The sequence below is a fragment of the Caloenas nicobarica genome, chromosome Z (assembly GCF_036013445.1).
Source record: "Caloenas nicobarica isolate bCalNic1 chromosome Z, bCalNic1.hap1, whole genome shotgun sequence".
In the NCBI taxonomy this organism is placed as follows: Eukaryota; Metazoa; Chordata; class Aves; order Columbiformes; family Columbidae; genus Caloenas; species Caloenas nicobarica.
The window spans coordinates 99684788-99704199 of record NC_088284.1 but is presented as its reverse complement, the minus strand read 5'-3'; the positions used below and the strand labels follow the sequence as shown (position 1 = coordinate 99704199).

The following is a 19412-nucleotide window of genomic DNA, read 5'->3' as shown; positions in this document are numbered from 1 at the left end:
GGGCGTGAGCCCTCCTGTCCTGCCCCATCAGATCTTACAGAAACAACAGGAAGATTTGGGACTTCTCTGATTTAGAAAAGTCTCCTTTGCCTATAAGGTGCAAAGAATATGGGACCTCAGAGGCATCCGAGGGTCTCACATAATGGCGTGGTCCTTGCTGACCCCCTCTCGGGCTGCTTTGGCAGAAGTGGGGCTGTGGGTCCCCTTCTCCAACCTGATACCTGTGTCTGCACCACCACAGGACAGAGCAGGAAGATGGAAATGGATATTTTTGTTCCCCAAGAGGTCTTGCCTTTCGTCTTCAATGTTGGGCTCCTGGGTACATCCTGCCCTCAGTTCAGAGGCAAGTATAAGAAAAGAGAGTCTATCTGATGTAGAACTGATCATGCCTTTTACCATCTCTTTAAAATAAATATAATTAAATTTCAGCCTCCCGTTGGAAATGTGTTTGTAACTGCTTGCCACTTATCGCCCCCCCAGATGTACTATTTCTGGCATCCTGTTAAGGCAGAAGTAATTTGGCTTATACAAATTTCCCAGTTCAAAGGGGAATTATTTTAAACACATTTACAACTTTTTCTAAGTTATAAGAGTCTTCTGCTCCCCCCTAGATCCCACTGGGCTGCCCGGCAGAGCCTCCTTTGTGCCAGACAGGCTTGGGCTCTTGGTGCCACAGTGTGCACCACCTGACCCAGCACCTCAGAGCCTGCCAAATCTCACCAGCGAGAGACCAGGGCATTTCGACACCCTCGGTACCCACCTCTGGGGAGGACATGGGCTCCAGGGGACATCGGTGCTTCTGGCTGTGACCTTGGTTCTTGAGCGTTTCTGATGCCTGCAAGCTTGTGACTCACATCTGTCCTTTGGTCTCTGGAGATGCTGAAATGATATCCATCTCAGCTGGCTTACAGACAGCAGCTCTCCGTTGCCAAGGTTACCTGGTCCCTCTGCTTTAATTAAGCATATAGACATGGCATGGGGTATCTTCAACAGCTGGGGGACAGGGAGAGAATTGGGCTGGCGCTCCCCAAGGGCTTTGTGAGCAGCACGATAAACCTGGGCAGATGAGCCACCCTGCAGGTCACTGCTATTACTTTAGCTGAACTCCGCACTCATTAGGATTACGATTAACACACTAATGAGGCGCTTTTGGCTCTCCATAGCACGGAAGGGGCAGTTGGGAGCAAGAAAAGAAACTGCATTTGTGTGATGGTGTCTTTGTGGTGACACTGCCGCTTTCCTACCCTGGAGAAGGGAGCAAAAACAAGGGGCATTTTAACATCCCACTGGTGCACAGCTATTTTCTCATGGAGTGAGCAAAAATACTCCCCTCAGGTACCAGGCAGCAGCCCACTATGTCCGTATGGGCTATACAAAGGCTCTGACTTGCTCAGGGAGTAGTTGCCCTGGGCTATTTGTGAGGAGGACTGAAAACATCCTTGCAAACCTACACAGCATGTAGACCAGACAGGTCTGGGTAGCAATGGGAGTTGAGGACTTAGAATAACTTCTGAAATAAAGTTTTGTGCTTGAAAAACATGGCATTAACCTCTGCCAGTGTCACGCTCTCTCTTGCAGTGGCTTTATTTAGCTCCTGTCCTTTCATTTCTGGCTGGCAGCCAGGGCACAGAGCAGACCAGAGATGATAAGGTTTATGTTAATTTAATAGGAAGAAGCAGATAATAGAAAACAAGTGAGTGGAAAATAGTGGCAGCAAAAGGGCTGAGGGGAAGTAAGGGCATAGGTAGCGGGGGAGGGAGATGTCGGCCCTGGGAGAGACACTGAAGCTCAGTGCTTGGCTGCGTCCTCCAGCCTGGGCTACAACACAGGCTGAGTGTCCCCCTGAGTCAGCAGAGCAGCAGCACAGCGTTGGTCCCGCTGCCACTGCCACACCAGCGCGGCCCCTGTGTGATCTGAAGAGCGATCACCTCTTCCACACAGCCCAGAGGTGAATGGTCGCAGCAGCGGGAGCCCTGGGCAGAGGGATGGCAGCTGTGGCCAGCACTGCTGGCATGTGGGTACTTCACCTGGGCTCTGGGCTTACATAAATTGTCCCATTTCTGTGCTTCACCCTCTCTGTCCTCTGCCCTTTGCCACTGGGCGTCGGGAGCACCGCTGGCACACATCTCACTCTGCCCTTGCAGAGAGCTCAGCAGATCCCAGCCTGCCCCGTGCCACCCTGCAAACCTGCTTTTTCAGGAGGGCTGGGCAGGATTGGAGTTGGTCTTGGGGCAGACAGACCAATATATCATCCCCAGACAGCTGCTCTCTCATCTTCCAGAAGCACTCCACTGTGGGATGGGGCAAGGGGCTGCTCTCAACGCAAGACAACTCAGCACTTGAAGGGATTTTTAGTTTGCAAGGGAGCTGGTAGCCAACTGACAGGAGCAGAAGTGCTAATCCAAAGTGAGTCATTCCCCTCCTCCCTAATGTTGAAACATTTAAACAGTTTTTTATGAAAGGCAAATTGAATCTCACAAGTCAGAGCCAAGGAAAAAAAAATTATCAAAGAGCAGAAGATGCTACTGGGTGACTTGCAGGCAGACAGAGGCAGCATTTGCTCAGCAGCCCAGGATATTACATCTCCTCCGTTGCTCTCCCAACGCAAAGTGCCATTCATCTATTTTTAATAACAGTGACGCAGGCGGTGAACCTGACTTCAAGGCTGGGAGCTTGTCTTCCCCGTGCATATCTGTCCTGACTCATCTTTCTTTCCAAGGGCCATTCAGAGCTTTGTGGCCTAGTGAGGGACGACAGGAAAAACAAAACTGAAGGAAAAAAGCAGATGAGACAGCAAAGCATTGGAGATAGAGAACTATTCTGGGAAAAGGATAATAAACACTGGGACTTCGCTGGCTGGGGGGACTGGAAGAAATGAAGGAGCTGGGAGACCTGAATGTATCTGGGGTCACAATGAACTGGGATCAGGATCTCTTACATAGCTGAGCAGGGACCCCGTAGCAGCTGGGTGCTCGAAGCTCTGCATAAAGCCCAGGGTGGAGGAAGCGGAGGCAGAGATGAGGGTGCCCAAGCCCGCGGTGGCTGGGGGAACAAGCTGAAGAGCTCTGCTGTGGCAGATGTCTCTGTTTACAGTGCCAGAATGGGTCTCTGCACTGTTGTAATTGCAGAGATAAGGGCAGCAAGTGTGAGGAGCGTAACAAGAGGAGAGGAGGCTGCTGCGCAGCCCCTGGAGGTGAAAAGCTGTGCTTTAATCCCAGAGAGGAGCTGGCTTAGCTTGAGAGTGAGGATGGTGCACCAGGCAATGCAGGAACCCTTTTGGGCCTTGGCATGGGGCAGGAGAGGTGGGACTGATGTCCACGTGGGCTAGTGGCCTGGATGCTTAACAGGACTGTGTGGTCTCTTTGGGCATCCACCATGGTCCAAGTTAGTACAAATATTTCTGCACTCTGGTGGCTGTTACTGGGAATACATCTTTGTCAGATATATAAGGTTTTCCCCTACAAAATTGGTACTTTGGCATCAGACAACCCAAAAACTGCTGAAGGGAGATGTGCCCCAGGCCTGCCCTGGGGTCTCGCTCTTTGCTCTTCATCTCCTCAGAGTGCATGGCTGGAGCATGGTCTGATGGGCTCTCCCTGGGGCTGAAGCCACCCAGGAGCAGTGACGCAGGGTCAGTCCTCGCTCATCACCCTGGTGCTTGCACAGCCTCGTGGCTAGGAGCATCGTGGAGCAGGCTGGAGCAAGCTGGCCTGCTCTGTGCTGCTCCATGCGCATGGTACCAACAGTAAGACAAGGGGTGATGGGTTCAAGCTGGAACACAAGAGGTTCCACTTAAATTTGAGAAGAAACTTCTTCTCAGTGAGGGTGACGGAACACCGGAACAGGCTGCCCAGGGAGGTTGTGGAGTCTCCTTCTCTGGAGACATTCAAAACCCGCCTGGACGCCTTCCTGTGTAACCTCATCTGGGTGTTCCTGCTCTGGCAGGGGGATTGGACTGGATGATCTTTTGAGGTCCTTTCCAATCCCTAACATTCTGTGATTCTGTGATACCACCAGGAGCTTGGCTCCAGCCGTGCCACGCACTGTGTCAGCGTGGACAGGCTCTGAGCTGATGCCAGAACAGCAGATGGTTGTGATGAGAAGGCAGGAGAGCACAAGGCCACAGCACCGGTCACAGCAGGGCAGCTGCCTAAATGGGAATATCCATCTGCCCCAGCACAAGCCCTCTCTGGTTCCCTGGGCAGAGTGCCTGGTGCTGCTGCCAGCCTCCTCCCGGGCTCTGCCCAGCCTCCTGGAAGAGGAACATGGAAGATGCTCAGACAATCCCACAGTTGCCAGGTCTCGTACAGAGACATGTGGTGCCAGGTTTGGGCTGACGTGACAGCATGGCTTTGTGCTCAAGGACACGCTGGTTGCCTTGCCCACACCGGTGGTGAGACAGAATTGTTAATCCTGTTCTTCATCATCATGCATGTAAATCCTTGTCCAGAGGACAGTGTGCAGGCAGCCCCCACAGAGGCCTCCCTGCTGCCAGGAGAGTGGTCATGACATGACAGGGAGCGTGAGGTCCAAGCGCAGCCCCAGCTGTGCCTTCTTCTGCTCAGAGCGGTGGGAAATGCCCTCTCACCGCTGAGCAAAGCTCACCCTGGGCTGCAAAGGCCACTTGCAAGGCTGGCTGAGGGAGGCACGGGTGAGAGGATGCACCTCCAGGGGAGCATGTTAAGATGCTTTTTGAAATCTAAGCAGTTTAGTGTGTGACTAAAAAGCCTAAAGGGATCACTTTTCATGGCTGTCCTGTTAAATGTCCACCAAGGACAGGAGCTAGAAAAGGGACAGCATTGTCATTAGACAAGGGTAAATTCCAGGCAGTCCCACTGGGACCCTCTCCTCCAGCTCCTGTGACAAGACTCTAGATCTCCACTGGTGTGAATCAGAGCAGAATTTGACCAGTCCTATCTAAAAGAGATGTTTTTCCTTGTTGGGTTTTATTACATAAAGTATTCCATGGGTTAAATCACTAAGATGCCCAATCTCACCACAGTGCTCTGAAGTCAAACCACTGTCTTGCTCCCCTGGGAGGGCAGAAAGACATCCCCATTTAGACATCCCTATTAGACAGTCTAATTTCGGAGCTCACAAAACCTCTCTGTTGGGGAAAACACCTGCTCTGCTACAGCAGAGGCAGAAGTTGCATGGCTACTTTGCAGTATTTCTCCTTGGGAAGGAGAAATCTCCTGAACTTCCCTTCTCCAGGGCATTTCCAAAGCCTGGAGGAGAGAATTCCCCCTCCTGACTGCTCTCACCCAACTTCCCTTATGTCTATTTTTATTGCCACCCTGTGAGTTAATCCTTGGCTGCTCTTTTGCCAAACCGGTTATGTTTAAAAAGCCAAAATGATCTGTCTGGGGAAGAGAGTCAGTCTGAGAGCAGAGAGGAGTTTTTTGGAGTGTCTGATCTTTGCATGGGGCAGCAGCACGGGAGCAGCTGCAGGAGGGGGAATACCCGCCGTGAGCAGAGCTGCCTGCGGTATTTACAGGCTGCGTGACCCTGCTGGGATGCAAGACAGAGACAGAACTAAGTATGCTGTGACATCTGCAAGACTTTGCCTTTGATGAGTCCCTTTGATCAGTCTTCTAATACAACATTCATTTTCCTCTCTCTGGGAAACAGAGGAAGACTACAAAAGCTACTCATCTTCTGCAGGTTTTAAGGCCACAGATTTGCTGGGGGTCCTTGTGCCAGCTGTGAGGAGCGATGGGGGACTTTCCGAGACAAAGGTTCTGCTCTTGACACACATGCACACGTGGTCACCAGCAAAACACATTTTTTTGCCACTTTCAAAATTAAGGCCTTGCCTTCGAGATAAAGCCATAGGAGGAATGATAAAACTATCTTCTTTCCCTCTCAAAAAAAGGATCATCTGTGACATACATCACAGGACCTTATGCAATGTTATATGAAGTACTGTTCAAGTGTTTCCAGTCGAGATGTAACTTTACCGAACCACACTGGCATATTTTAATGCTATGACTTTGCACCAGCCCATGGGATAAACACTGACTCTTGGATATTACCACTAAGACATTTATTTGCAGGCTAAAAGCAGAGACAACGTGTATCTTGTTTTGAAGTGGAAAAGAGGTGAAATTTCTGAGGGGGCACTGGGGAAAGAGAATTCAGTCGCTTTAGTGCTGGGATTAGCTCCCAAAAAGAGAAATAATAAAAAGCTACCACCAGATGTCACCTCGAAGCCAACTAACGGCTGCCAAACCAGCAGGGACAGGGGATACTGGGGAAATGGCGAGATGAAATGGGAAGGCACTGGGAGTGTCTTCAAGGGGATACAAGACCGCAAGGATCACTGCACTCCGGCACAGAGAACGACCACGGAGATGTTTCAGAGTCGGCTTTGTAAAGTCTTTTCAACTTGCTTGGATAAATCCCAGCAAAATGCAAAGCATTGAAATTTAACTTCAAAAAATAAGTTCTAAAAAAAAAAAATCTTGATGAAAAGCCCCATTCTCAGTTCTGCTCAGTCCCCAAGCTCAGTTCTGCTTGAGTGTCAGAAAGCAGGACACTGACAGATCGGAGTAGTTCTGTCTGCTTTGTCACTGGTTAAAATATGACCGCTACAATAATGTTTAATGGCTTAATTACAAAAGCTTTGCTGCACCCTGTGTTTGCGCTGTCATTAGAATAGACGTTTGCATATGGTTGATATTTAACATTTGGGAGTGTGGGAAAATTTCCCGTGAAGGGAATCCAGAAGGAAAAATAAGAAAACAAGACAACTTATTTCCCATGCAAAGTACTTTTAATCTATTACCAGTGCAGAAATTACTACTTTTTTTTCTTTTCAGTTAAATTTACAGACAAAGTTTCGCTGTAGAATTGGGTGAAATTCTGAGACTAAATTCAATTAATATACTGCAGACTGGAGATTTTAATCCAACTGTAAATCTTCATTCAGTATTATTTGTAGAGCTGGTGTTGATGTTTCCAACATGAAATTCCCTCAAACACATTTTGAATTGAGCTGAAAAGATTAGATGTAAACAGTGACGAAGGATAGTGAGAAAACATATTACTGATACAGCAAGGCACGATTGAGCAATGTGTTCCTGTCCAAGACCCTTTTTAGTTATAACTCGGCTGTTTTAACTGGGATTCAGTTATTCTATCCAAGAATCTACAGCAAATGAACGTTGTTTCTTGAAGAGCTTCAGTAAAAATACCTCAGCCATTGCCAAGGATGAGGTCAGGGAAAAATAATCGGTCCCTTGCCAATGTAAAACAAACCCCAATCCCACTCACAACCATTTAATGAGATGTTCTAGTCCCGCCGTGCTTTGGAATGGATATTTGAAGTCTGGCAGTGTGTCCTAGCAGGAAGGCATCCTTTTTCTATACCTGTTACAAACTGCCTACACGTGGATAAGTCATAATTTGAAAAAAATAGCAGTTTGTATGCGAAAAATCACAGACTCATTACAGCCGGGCAGCCAAAAGCTCAGGATATTTGGGTCGCACTAAGCAGGCTGCAGGCGGGGGCTGAGCAGGGGGTTCTGTGTCCTCCTCTGTGACCGACACCTCGAGTGGGCTGCAGGCGGCTGGAAAATAAAGGACGAGTTTGAGTTAAATGCTGAAGTCGTGAGAGCTGGAGTGGGGAAGAGACCAGAGCGAGGGGTGAGTCCTGTGGAGACTGAGCAGGGGGCCGGCGACCAGAGGCGGGAACAGCAGCGACGCCGCCGCGGGGCCCGGGTGCGGTCGCTTTGAAGCCGGGTGTTCCCTGCCGGGTGTCAACGGCTGCCCGAGCGGAGGGGTGAGCGCTGCTGTCGGCACTGGCGGCGGCGCTGCTCCGGTTTTAGGGCGAAGAGCCGGCGGGACCCCCAGCACGAGAGGACGGGGATCACTGCGGTGCGGGGCCGCAGCGGCTCCGCCGTCACCACGGCAGGGCGCACGGCCCGCTGGGACCCGCTGGGAGCCGCTGGGAGCCGCTGGGAGCCGCCGCCGCGGCGCGGACCCCTGCCCGCCGGGCCCGTTGCGGTGCCCGTCCCGTTGACAGCTTCACGCCCAGCGCTGCCCATAAACATACGGGGATTGGCTGTTCCGCCCGTCCGTCACTACGTGTACCACAGTCTTATTGGCTAACTCGCTTATTTATGACCCGTCGTCAAAGGCTGACCAGTGAAAGCGAGGCGCCCCTAGCAACGCCCTTCTCTCTTTCTTGTCACTGGCTCCCGCTCTTGTCGTGGGAGTTGTTGTTGCTCTTTTGGTTGGTCGATCGGCCTGCCTCTCAAGTGGCTCATGACCAATTAAAAAGGAGTACTCTCGTGGACTACCTGCGAGTCCCTCCGTTTGGTGTCCCTTAATCCATTGGCAGAGGGGTGCCGTCCATCCAGCCCCGTCCCGCACCGATTGGCTGTTAGGGAGGGGCGGCACCTGACGGCCCCGGCGCTGCGCTCGCCGCGGGGGGGCGGACGCGTGAGGAGGAGGCGGGGGCCGCGGGAGGAGGAGGAGCCGTGGTGATCACGGCCCCGGGTCCCGCAGCTGGGCTCTCTCCTCACATGGGGCCCCCTCGCTTGCCGCTGCGGCGGGGCAGACCCTCGCCGCGCTGCTGAGGGGCCGGGGGTTGGCTGCCGGTGGGGTATGCGGCCATGAGAGCCCGCGCCGCCCGCAGGCCCTGCTGGCGCCGCCGCTCAGGTAACGGCCGGCGCGCGAGGGGCTGAGCGGGGCGCGAGCGGAGCGCGGGGCGGGGGGAGCCCGCGCATCCCCGGGGCGGCCAGCGAGGGGAGGCCCGTGCGGGCGGGGGGCGCCCCCGAGGCGGGGCGGGAGGCGGGGAAGGGCTGCCTGTTAGCAGAGGGGAAGGGGCGGCTGGCGGGGTCCCGCTGCTCCCCGCCCCCGGCAGCGCGGTGAGGTGAGCGATGCGTTTCGGTGAGCAGGTGCGCGGGGGGGGCTGCGTTCACCCCGGGGGTGAGGGGGAGCGGGGGCTGCAGGGCGCCTGAGCGCTGCGGGGAAAGCCGGGCGCAGAAACCCGTGCCCTGATCCGGGGGCAAGGGTCTGCCTGAGCACGGCTGGGAGCGCTGCCCAGCCGCATGAGGATTGCCTCGAAAATGGTCACTTCGCCAAGAGGTGCGAAAGCTTGGCTCCGGCTTTGCTATTTCAAGTGCTACCCTGTAAAAATACATGAATCATGTTTTAATGACAGGCTCGACTGTTCAGGTGTATGTGCATATATGTTTGCTTTATGGCTTTCAGATGAAAGGTGCTGTATAAATGCAGATGATCGCTCTTAATGTTGCATTCCTTTGAGGTTGGGAACCATATTTGCATGAAGTATGGAGGACTTTGCATTTATATATTTTGATAGGTATGAAAGTTGATAGTTGACAGCTGAAAGCTAAAATTTTGAGAGTACTGAGTGGAATTTTATTTAAGTTTATGCCATTCTCTCTGTCCCCCCAAAGGAGACTTGCAGCTAATGTTTAGGCTAATTTATGAGAAGCCTTTATGCTTCAACTGAAATGACTTTTTTTTTTTTTTCCTAGTAGAGATCAGAGTTCTAGTATATTTTATTGTCTGCAAAATCAACAGACTTACAGTTCCATGGACTTAATTAGGCAGTGGAATTTACAACCTAAGATAAGACTTTTTTTATGAGAAACTGATATGCCCAGTGGACTAGCCATAAACCTTCCCATTTAGTCATCATCTTTGGAAATTATTGTTGCATACCATATCCTGATAGGCCAATAAAAGTGTCATTTTCTGACTCTTGCAGAAGTATACTGTACAGCTGTAGACATGGCTGTGTAATTCCATTGTCCAATTTGGTTTGTCTTCATGTTGCATACAAAACATGAGTAGCTTGAACTGAAGGTGAAGGGATGTGTTTCCCATACCTGGTGGCAAGTGTGTGGGGTTTTTCTACTTGGAATTTTTATGCTGTTTCATTAGGATGAACAGCTGTCAGTGGGAGCAGAGCAGGAAATAGAAACAGCAATCTTTGCTTCAGTACTTAGTATTTTTGGGAGTGTGGAAGGAGACGTTTGGTCTAAATGGGATATTCTGGTAGTATAGGTCTCCTGTAACTTAGTTATACCCTACAATTCTATACGTTTGCTTTTGCCATTATAAGTATTTATGCAAGTGATTTCACAAATTCATGAAAGAAGTGCAGGGTTAAAGGAGGGGACTGTTGCTTCTGTGTCTGCTGCAGAAAAGAATGAAGCTTGTGGTTCACTTGCATCATAGGTTCCCTTTCTGTATTCTTCCTCTAGCTGAGAACCATGCATTTGCACAATGGCAAAGCTTTTTATTACATCCCTGCAGCATGGTACCTTGCAGCCTGGCACAAAAAATAAGTGCTCTTCTACTCAAGATCAAACAAGGTCAATGTTCATAACTTTTTTTTTATGCCCTTTTCCTGCTTGTTAATTCCCTAACATATTCACTTGACGTTGTGTGTTTATCAGTAAGTACATCTAATAATCAGCAACTGTATCACACTGGCTCCATCTGTTGTTTGTTGCCAAGGCCTCCTTCTGACTTGGATAGTAAGCTTCTTTTCACATGGCCCTGTCACTTTTTCCTAGGTTGAACACATTTCTGATAGTGGCTAAGCCACTTTTGGATATGTTTGTCCTACTGGTTGCACTGGAGAACTGTAATAGCTCTGGCAACCCAGAGTGGAGTTAGTTGAGGTAACTTTGCTTTTGAAGGCTGACTTGGTACATTCCAGGTCTGTGGCTCACAAACAAGAGTTACATGTTTCTCCATGGTACCCAGGGTGCTTCAGATTGATACGTAAATACCAGCAAACTCCAATGTCTCTAGTTCCTTAACGACAACAAATTTGGGAAGCCCTGTTCTCACTTCAAGAATTCATAAATAAATTAGTCAAGACTGTGTAACTGTTCCATTCGTGCAGCTGGTACCTGAAGGAAATGTGGTACTCGGTGTTTCACCATAACATGAAACCAGTAACATGGACTGGTGTTTCAGCTATGTTTTAAGGTTAGATTACAAAATGTGTTTTAAGTATTTGTTGAGATGATACTTTCAGCTGGAAAATACAAATACTGTCTGTCCTGTGTGATAATGTATGAATGTAAGATTGTATTCAAGAGAGGTCAGTCAGGTATGAAAGTCAGGCTGCTCACTTTACTTTCATCCCTCTTTTGAGCATCCTGATTCTCTTTTCTTGCCTTTGCTGTGCTTGATTGTCTGACTGGCTGCATTGAAACAGCAGAAAGTGGCTTCCCATCTCATGTGAATCCTCCCAGTGTTAATAGAGCTGTCAGTCCTCAGCCATAAACCTGTCAGAGGCGCTGAAGGGGAAATTCCTTGATTATTGAGATGTTACAATACCTGTTGGTATTGGAAGGCTTTGATTCCCTTTGTTTTCCTCAAGAGCTAAGCAAATGTCAGCCTGCTGACACCTGGAAGGCATGAGCTGCTTCTCAGTGTCTTTACTGAGCTCTGTTTTGTTAGGCAAACATAACATATTAAAATTATCCATTTGAAGCAGCAGCTGTGTAGTGTACATGGTCTACTTGAGTGATTATTTAACTCTAACGATGCTCTGTAACTAGGCTAGAGTCTGTCTACACTGTGTATTGCAGTGACTAAAACCAGGCTAGGAGACAAATGGATTTTGCGAGGTCCTTCTGTAGAGGTTTAGTTTTCTATTATAGTTGGACCCTAGAAACTGTTGCCAATTATACTATGGGCATACGGATCAAGTGATTTTCTGTTTGTTTGTGTGATTTCCCCCCCGCCAGTGATATTTGCCTTCTAAGTGTGTGCCAGAATTTATGCCTATGCTTGATGCAAATATTTTTAAACCTACAACCTTGGCCCTGAATCCTGAGCTCTGCAGTAAATTAATGGCTAGTCTCTTTTGCTGGTTTCAGACTTGGCTACAGTCACAAAATAAATGAACTGTTTGTTTCAGCTTAGCCTCTCGTGGAAGTTTGTTTGCACTATAAAACCACAATGCAGTTTAGCAGACTTCCAGTTTTTGGAGTTGTGTATTAGGGCTATTGCAGGTTTCTTCTGAGGAATGTCAGCCCTCCTTGTGGGAAGCTTTTGTTATGACAGTACTGGCCAGAGCTAGGAATTATCCCCTACAGGGGAGATGAAATTAAAGCAAGATGTTACCTAAATGAAAATAGAAAATGTTGAGATTTTGACGTTCAAATGTAGTGTTGTAATTAAGAATTTAAACTGGACCTTGAGACTTAATGCTGTAAAAGTAGTTAAAAAGACTTCAGCTTCAGGATGAGCTGGGCTGAACATAGTGCAAGTTCTGGTACTTGTAACCACCTTGCCTGTAAATATTTGATATTATCTTTCTATGAAAGACAAGAAGCTAAGTTGTGGATAAACCAAGGGACTTTCCTCTGTTAGGAAAGCAGATGATAGATGACAGCAGTTGAGAACAAAGTTGTGGAATGCCTGGGTCTCTTTACCTGTTTAGTTTGAGTTCTTGTGTTTTACTCTCAAACTTTTTTCTTTCTTTTTTTTTTTTTTTTTCCTTTTTCTCCTCCAGGCTAATGACCTCAAAGTCAATTCAGTCTCTGGAATATTTTGCTCTTTACATTCCTGTGAAGCTTTTCTAAAATTTGCACATTACTACAGTGAATGCTTCCCTGCGCTCCCCTCAGTTATTATTTTGTTGAGTGACGCTTGCCAGTATAATTCCTTCATGTTTTTCTAGTGCTGGGCTTTGAAGCTACATCATACTATGAGTTTAAATAGTTAACTCTTGGCAAATTACTTATGTCAAAGCTTTGGCATCTTGTTCTTCAGAAAACCTTTTCAAATTAATAACATGCATCCACCAGATTTATTGCTTTCCAGGCTGCATGCCTAGCGACAGTCTTCTGTGTCTAAAAAAGGTTGTTGTTGTTAAGGCCATCTTTTAGGAAATTGCGAGGTTGACATTCAAGTGCAAATAAGCATGTTATAAAGATACAGGGGCCAGAAAAAGTCTTAGTAATGAATTGAAATGTTTGTTTTGGGTCGGTCGGTTGGTTTGTATGTTTGTTTTTAAGGATCATCTTTTATACCCTGTGAAGCTTTACCCAGTTTTATATCTATGAAGTCTAAAATTTCACCTCTTAGTTCTACATTGATGAGTGGGGTATAACTTCATGCGCTATTGTGGGGTTTTCATCTTTAAATATTTGCAGGCTTAGGTATTGGTTTCGAAAGCCAAACATCTAATTAACCAAATAAATGCTGATAGTATTTGTATTTATAGTAATTTCTATGAGTAAAAAAATCCATGCATTCATGCAGTGGAGAAACTGATCCTAAAATAATATTAACATGGGTAATTTTTTTCTTCTTTGAAGTTTGTTTTTTTACACTAAAAAATGTGGTAGGGCATGAAACAGTCTGTAACTGTGCTTTTCAGTAATGTAGTAAATGTATGAGTAGGGCAGGTATGCATTTTGAGAGGTGTACTTCTGAATGATTTTTGTCTTGGCAGAATGCGATGTGTTTTTCTTGTATAAGGATGTTAGAAAAATTGGTCTGAAAGCAAAGAATTTATTGGGACGTGTTTTTTAGAGTGTTTAGTGTCCTTTTTTTATCTGTCTGTTGAGCACAGCTATAGAGTTTTTAAGCTGAACTTTGTTATGAAAAAACCTACCCAACAACCTTTTAGCTGCTTGCAGAATTTGCAGGATAGTCTTGGATTCTGTTCAGTGCACTTTAATTAACCACACAAGGTAGTAAATTAAAGTACCTCAGACTGACTTGACAGTCAATTAAACCTTGGTTGATTTCATTGAGAATGTGATCATTAGTGTAATTGGCCAAAATGACAGGAGGCCCACTTGGAATTGTGCCCACTTGAAATTTTCCTCTAATTCTGTGTGTGCAACCTGGGCAGAAAAGGAGACAAATGGAGCTCTATCCTAATAACTTCCAAGGATTTCGTGTAGCTGTCTGGAAATGAGGCAAACTCCAGCAGGCAAAAATGAAGGAATGGATTACTTGGGAATCCAGATGGCAAAACCTTTTGGGGTTTATGTTGTGTGAAGTACTTTGAATCTCGTCTTTCATTGTGGGATTTATATAAAGTTTTGCAAAGTTCACCATGTGATTTCAATCAAAAGGATGTGTATGTATGAGGGTTTCTTTTTTTTTGATTATTTTTTAATAGATTGAGATACTATGTTGAGAGCTGATATTTTGTTAATGGTATCTGGGTACTTGAGACAGAGTTAGGCTTCTCCTCCTGTTTGATTGCTTACATAACTTGGTATCTTCCTCTAGTTAATATAACAGCAATATTTCTATTTTCTTTTTGTATATACATTGCTATGCCTGAGAACTTTAAACTTATAGTCATGATTTAGAAGTTGCTTTAGTTTGCTGGGCTGCAGTGTGGATGTGGTGTTTCACTAGATGTAGCAGGGGTGTTTACAAGCTCCAGAGTCCACTTAATCTGGTGTTCCCGTGATACTGGAGTGTCAGACTGTGCGTTTCTGGGGCAAATGCTTGTGCCCTTCCTGGGAAAGTGTCTAGTGCATGTGGGTACTACTCTGATGCAAATAAGTTCTAAAAAATTGTTTCTTCAATTACAACAGATTTTCTAGTCAGTCTTCAAAGTTACCTGCATCTCATGTTCCAGAAAATGAATTGGTAACACTATGGTTTCCTGTCTGCCTTCCTTCCACAGACAGTTCTTTATCTCCTTGAAAGTAACCAAATGTTAGTTTGTCCCTTTCAGATCAAAAAGAATTATTTAAATGTGCCTTGGAAATTCCTGGGCATCTTCTCTATAGCTGGGGAGGTTCTCTGGGCTATTTTTCTTAACTAGGGAGATATAACAGGCTGTATCTTCCCATGGTGCTTCTGTACCATTTCCAGACCCTCAAGGCTCATTGGGCAAGAATATGAGGTCAGAAATTGGATCCTGATCTTCTGTGTGGCAATTGGCCACACCATAACGTTAGACTGTATGGTACTATCACCTGAAAAGTGCAGTAAGCTCATGCATGTGAGAGTCTGCATATAAAATTCTGTAGGAATAACATGACATGGGATTTGATAGAGATCCAATTTTCTTAACCAGGCACTGGTAAGACTCTCTTATACCCACCTCCTCCTGACTCCCATTTACACAGGGTTAGTGTTAAGGTGTTTGAAATAAACACCTTGAAAAATATGAGGTTTGTTGGTTTGTTTGGTTGGTTTGTTTTGAGAGGATGACCTCAAATTAATTCCACGCAGTTCAACAGAGCTGGCTTCTGAAGGCAGGGAAGGACTGTATGTTTTTCTGATGTGTTGGCACAGAGCATCTCTGGAAGATACACCGCATACAAAACATGGGTATAGCAGCATTGCTGTATATTCAGAGGACAGCTGGTGTGCCTCTGTTGTTGAGATGCTTTTCAAATTTAGTGTATTGTTCAGGTTTAAATAGAAGTATAATTGCCCGATCTGTTCTCTGTGATTATTTTGTCTACCTTTTTTTTAAAAAAAAAAAAAAAAAAAAAAAAAATTTCCTTCCCTCCAGTTTTTCATTTGCTCTCAGAGCGGGGTGGGGAAAAAAGAGAGAAATCTGTCCTTTTTGTGACTGCTCACTTTGTTCAGGTTTTGTAGACGCTCACCCAACTGCTGTAAGTGAACAGTTAAGTGAACAGTTAAGTGTGGAAAAGATGAATAACCTATTGAGTCTAAGGTTTAAAGAAAAAAATAAAAGTAGGCCACCTGTCAGGTTTGCCAGCCCAAGCTGAATTTGATGGGCTCCGGAGTCATCCCGATTACTTAATCATCCTCTTAAAAATAAAAATTAAAAAAAACCCCCAACCTTACTGTTGGTTTTTTCCTTTTTTTTTTTTTTCCCTCCTCTCCTACTTGGCAAATGTAGCTTATTTCCTGTGTTTGGTTAAACTGAAATTAATATAGCTTTAAAAAGTGTGTTGGTGAGAAGAACTGTTCTGGTAGTTTCTTATAAGAATTCTTTGTTTTTGTGGCAGGATTGTTGAGGTGTTTATAAATTTAGGGGCTAGATCTTTAGTGGATTTAAACCTGTGTTCCTACCAGTTAAGGAACTGGTCTTGGAACACTCGTAGGTGGAAGCTTTAAAAACTAAGGTTTAGGTGCTCCAGCCTCCAGCTACTGTTATTGACAGCTAATAATTTTCCTTACGTCAACTGAAAGTTGAACTGTTTTCTGTAGTTAGGGATCCTTTGTTCAGTCACCAATGTGAAGTCATTTCTTGCAATAGCAGTAGATTGGTCACCAACTGCTACTGAAGTAGAACAGAACGTTACATTTTGTGGGTTTCCTCCTGCTTAGTTGATGGCTTTAGCAACCAGAACTTGAGTGAAAAAGAAAGGGGGTGGGGAGGGAATGAAAATATTTACTAGTTAAATTTTGAGTTCCAAACCTATTCATCTTGGAATAGCCAGAGGATAGATAATTTCCATGAATCTAAAGGAAAAGATTGTTAGGTTGTCTGTCTTTATTTATGATACTATGTGATCGGGTGTGGTGTGTGTGTTTGTGGGTTTTTTTCGTTTGTTTGTTTTCCTGTTTGTTTTTGTTTGTTTTTGTGCCTCTACTTGGATATCTTTTGTGCCTTTTTTTTTGGTATTCCCTTAAACTGGTATAAGCTGTGTTGGAGTCCTGTCAAACTTATTAGGTATGTTTAGAATAATGATAATCTCAATTTCTTGTATTTTAGGATCCAACAAGAGTAGAGAACACAACAAATTATCCGAGATGTGAGAAGCCCTCCCTTAACAAGATAAAACCTCGTTTTCAAAATGGACCGAAGTAAACGGAATTCAATAGCAGGATTTCCACCACGCTTGGAGCGCGCTGAAGACTTTGATGGTGGCCCTGGAGGAGACGGGACTGCATCCCAAATAGGAAGAGTTTGTACCTCTTCATACAGAGCTCTGATAAGTGCCTTTTCCAGACTTACCCGTCTCGATGACTTCACGTGTGAGAAAATTGGCTCTGGTTTCTTCTCTGAGGTGTTCAAGGTGTGTGTTTAGTTTTTTCTTCTGTTCATGTTGATTGCTTCATAGTTGCTGCTAAGAACGTACGAGAGTGTAAGCAGAAGTACTTTTCAGAAAAGTACTTTTCACAGAAGTCAACTGTTCTTGTATTTGATTTACTCAGGACGAGTGAGTGAGGAAGAACTTGCAGGTCTCAAATATTTCCTCTGTCACTCTTCAAGCTATTTTTTTTTTTACTTGTAATTTATTTGGGGAGTTGCAGAGGCTATTTAGGAGAAACAGGAAAAGCTAAAAAAAACCACCCCAGGTTGGTTTATCATTTGGTCTCTGCCATGTATTTTTGCATTGAGTGTATTAAACACTAATGGCTGTTGGTTTTCTCATATATAAGTGTGAATGCCTTTAATTTAGCTAGATTAGTTTTGTGGGATTGCACTCACTTTTTAGTAGTTTGCCTCCCAACACTAGATACACATGTTAGGAGATCTACATGTGATTACTGAATTTGAAACCACAAAATTTATTGCACTGAAGCTACAATGTGATTAGGTGTTCTTTGTTTCTTTTCCTGCTTGTTATGCCGTGCCTCTAACTCAAATAATCAGAGACTGGTTCGAAGTAAATAGTATGAATGAGAAAATCTGAAGTTGCCAGTGACTTGCTGCTCTGAATCTGGGAAATGGATAAGATCTTTGTAAAGCAATTTGTGAAACCCTACAGGCAACCCCAGTTTTATAGCACTGGTGATATTTCTGCTGTTCTGGTAAGGTTTATCCTAGAGGAATAGGATATTGAGTTGACTTCCAGGCTTTCAGGCATTGCAAAAATAATTTGTTTCCTTGTCCTAGTTCCTGACTTTAAACCAAGTCACTCCCCAAATTATTTCCATTTCAAGTGAAATGCCAGAAAACTTCATCTCACAATATATTATGTCCATTCCATGACACTTTGTGTGGTGTTTTCTTTAAGAATTTAAACAAAAAACCCCTCTTATTCAGCTTTATTGCTGTAGATAGAAATGTGAATTAGAAAATGCAGATTATTTTGATGTTGCTTTAATACTCAAAGGCATTCAGATCTCCATATATACCTCTCTTCTTGTGGAAAGGCAAGTCACACCACAGAATTTTTTCTGTTTAGCTAGATATATGAAATTTAATTCTCACTAACACAAGTTTTTAATTCCTTCAAATGGGCAGACATGGCAAATTTTATTTGAAGTGTGTAGTGGACTTGGTACAGGTCAGCTCTTTCTAAAGCCAGTTTCTATACAAATTGAAAACAAGGTGGTTTTTGTTTGTTTTTCTTGTTTTTCTGTTTGGAAAAACTTTCTGTAATGCATTTTGTAGCACCTGTCTTTATATCCAGACATTTCTTAACATGGATTGAACTGATTTTTAAGTCCTGTGTGTCACTGGAACTCATCTTTATAGCTTTTATGGCAGAGCTGCTGTGAAGTGTGTAAGGGTACCAATAGACTTTTGTCATCTCTAAGTAGCGGGAATAACAGACCTTGGTTGGTTGGTTTGAATTTCAGAATTCATGTTTTGGAGTAGTTTTGTCTTACATTTATCTTGGTGTTGTTGGTTAGATATTGTGTCTTTTCCTATTCTGTAAATTTAGGTAGGATCTTGCCCTCTTTCATACTTGCATTTTTCCAGTGCTTAGATTATGAATTTATCCTATAGTGGTGTTGCCAATCATATTTATGTTGGGACTTCAGAAAGTTTTGTAGTAGAATAGCTACATGCTTTGTAAACAGACTGACTATATGAAATAGCTATGATATTCTACCGTGTATTGGTGAGGAACATCATGGAGAAGTGCCCTGAGGCAAAGTGCTTATATACTCAGCATTATAGATCATTGTGAAACAAAAGTAGATGGGGGGAAAAGTGGCTAAAAGTAAAGGTAAATTTCCAACACTCGTAGTGATTGATTTATTAAGAATATCTTATTTTAGGAGAGCACTTGGTTTAGCCAGGTAGTGGCATACAGAGGTAAACGTCTGTTTCAGAATTTACGTTGATCGAGAGAAATCCTTGATACTTGATTTACCTTCCTGTGCATTAACTCTGCTAACTCTTTAAAAACATTCCCCTGCCATTCCCCTTTTTGGTAAACTAAGCTAGACATCACATGGTGTCAGTCTGCAATCCATAGTGCCATTACTCTAGGAGAGCATGGTAGTAGTCTGAGTATCTAGTGTCTGTCTTCCCAGAAACAACCACCGACCTCCTACAGGGAGACAATGAGCGATAAAGCCTTTTCTTTCACCTCAGCTTCAAACAAGGTCTGGCTTCAGTTTTGGCACAAAAGGGTGCGAATGCATTAGGACCTTATCTTAGATGCAGTTCCATGCTCATTTAAGAAGGTTTCTGTTCTGCTAGTTTATCTGCATGACCCCCTCAGTCATTAATCCTACTGTGCCGATGATCAGATTTCATGCAAGAACCTTGATGT

The 19412-nt window shown here is 45.0% G+C and overlaps 1 protein-coding gene across 1 annotated transcript in view; it reads left to right on the top strand.

Moving 5' to 3' along the window:
• The first annotated feature begins 8479 nt into the window (after window positions 1–8479).
• Window positions 8480–19412, top strand: part of TESK2 (testis associated actin remodelling kinase 2) — a 79734-nt gene continuing 68801 nt past the window's right edge. The window contains exons 1-2 of the mRNA XM_065657458.1: window positions 8480–8664; window positions 16670–16973. Of these exons, the coding sequence (XP_065513530.1) occupies window positions 16752–16973 (222 nt within the window). The 5' untranslated portion in view covers window positions 8480–8664; window positions 16670–16751. The remainder of the gene's footprint in view (window positions 8665–16669; window positions 16974–19412) is intronic.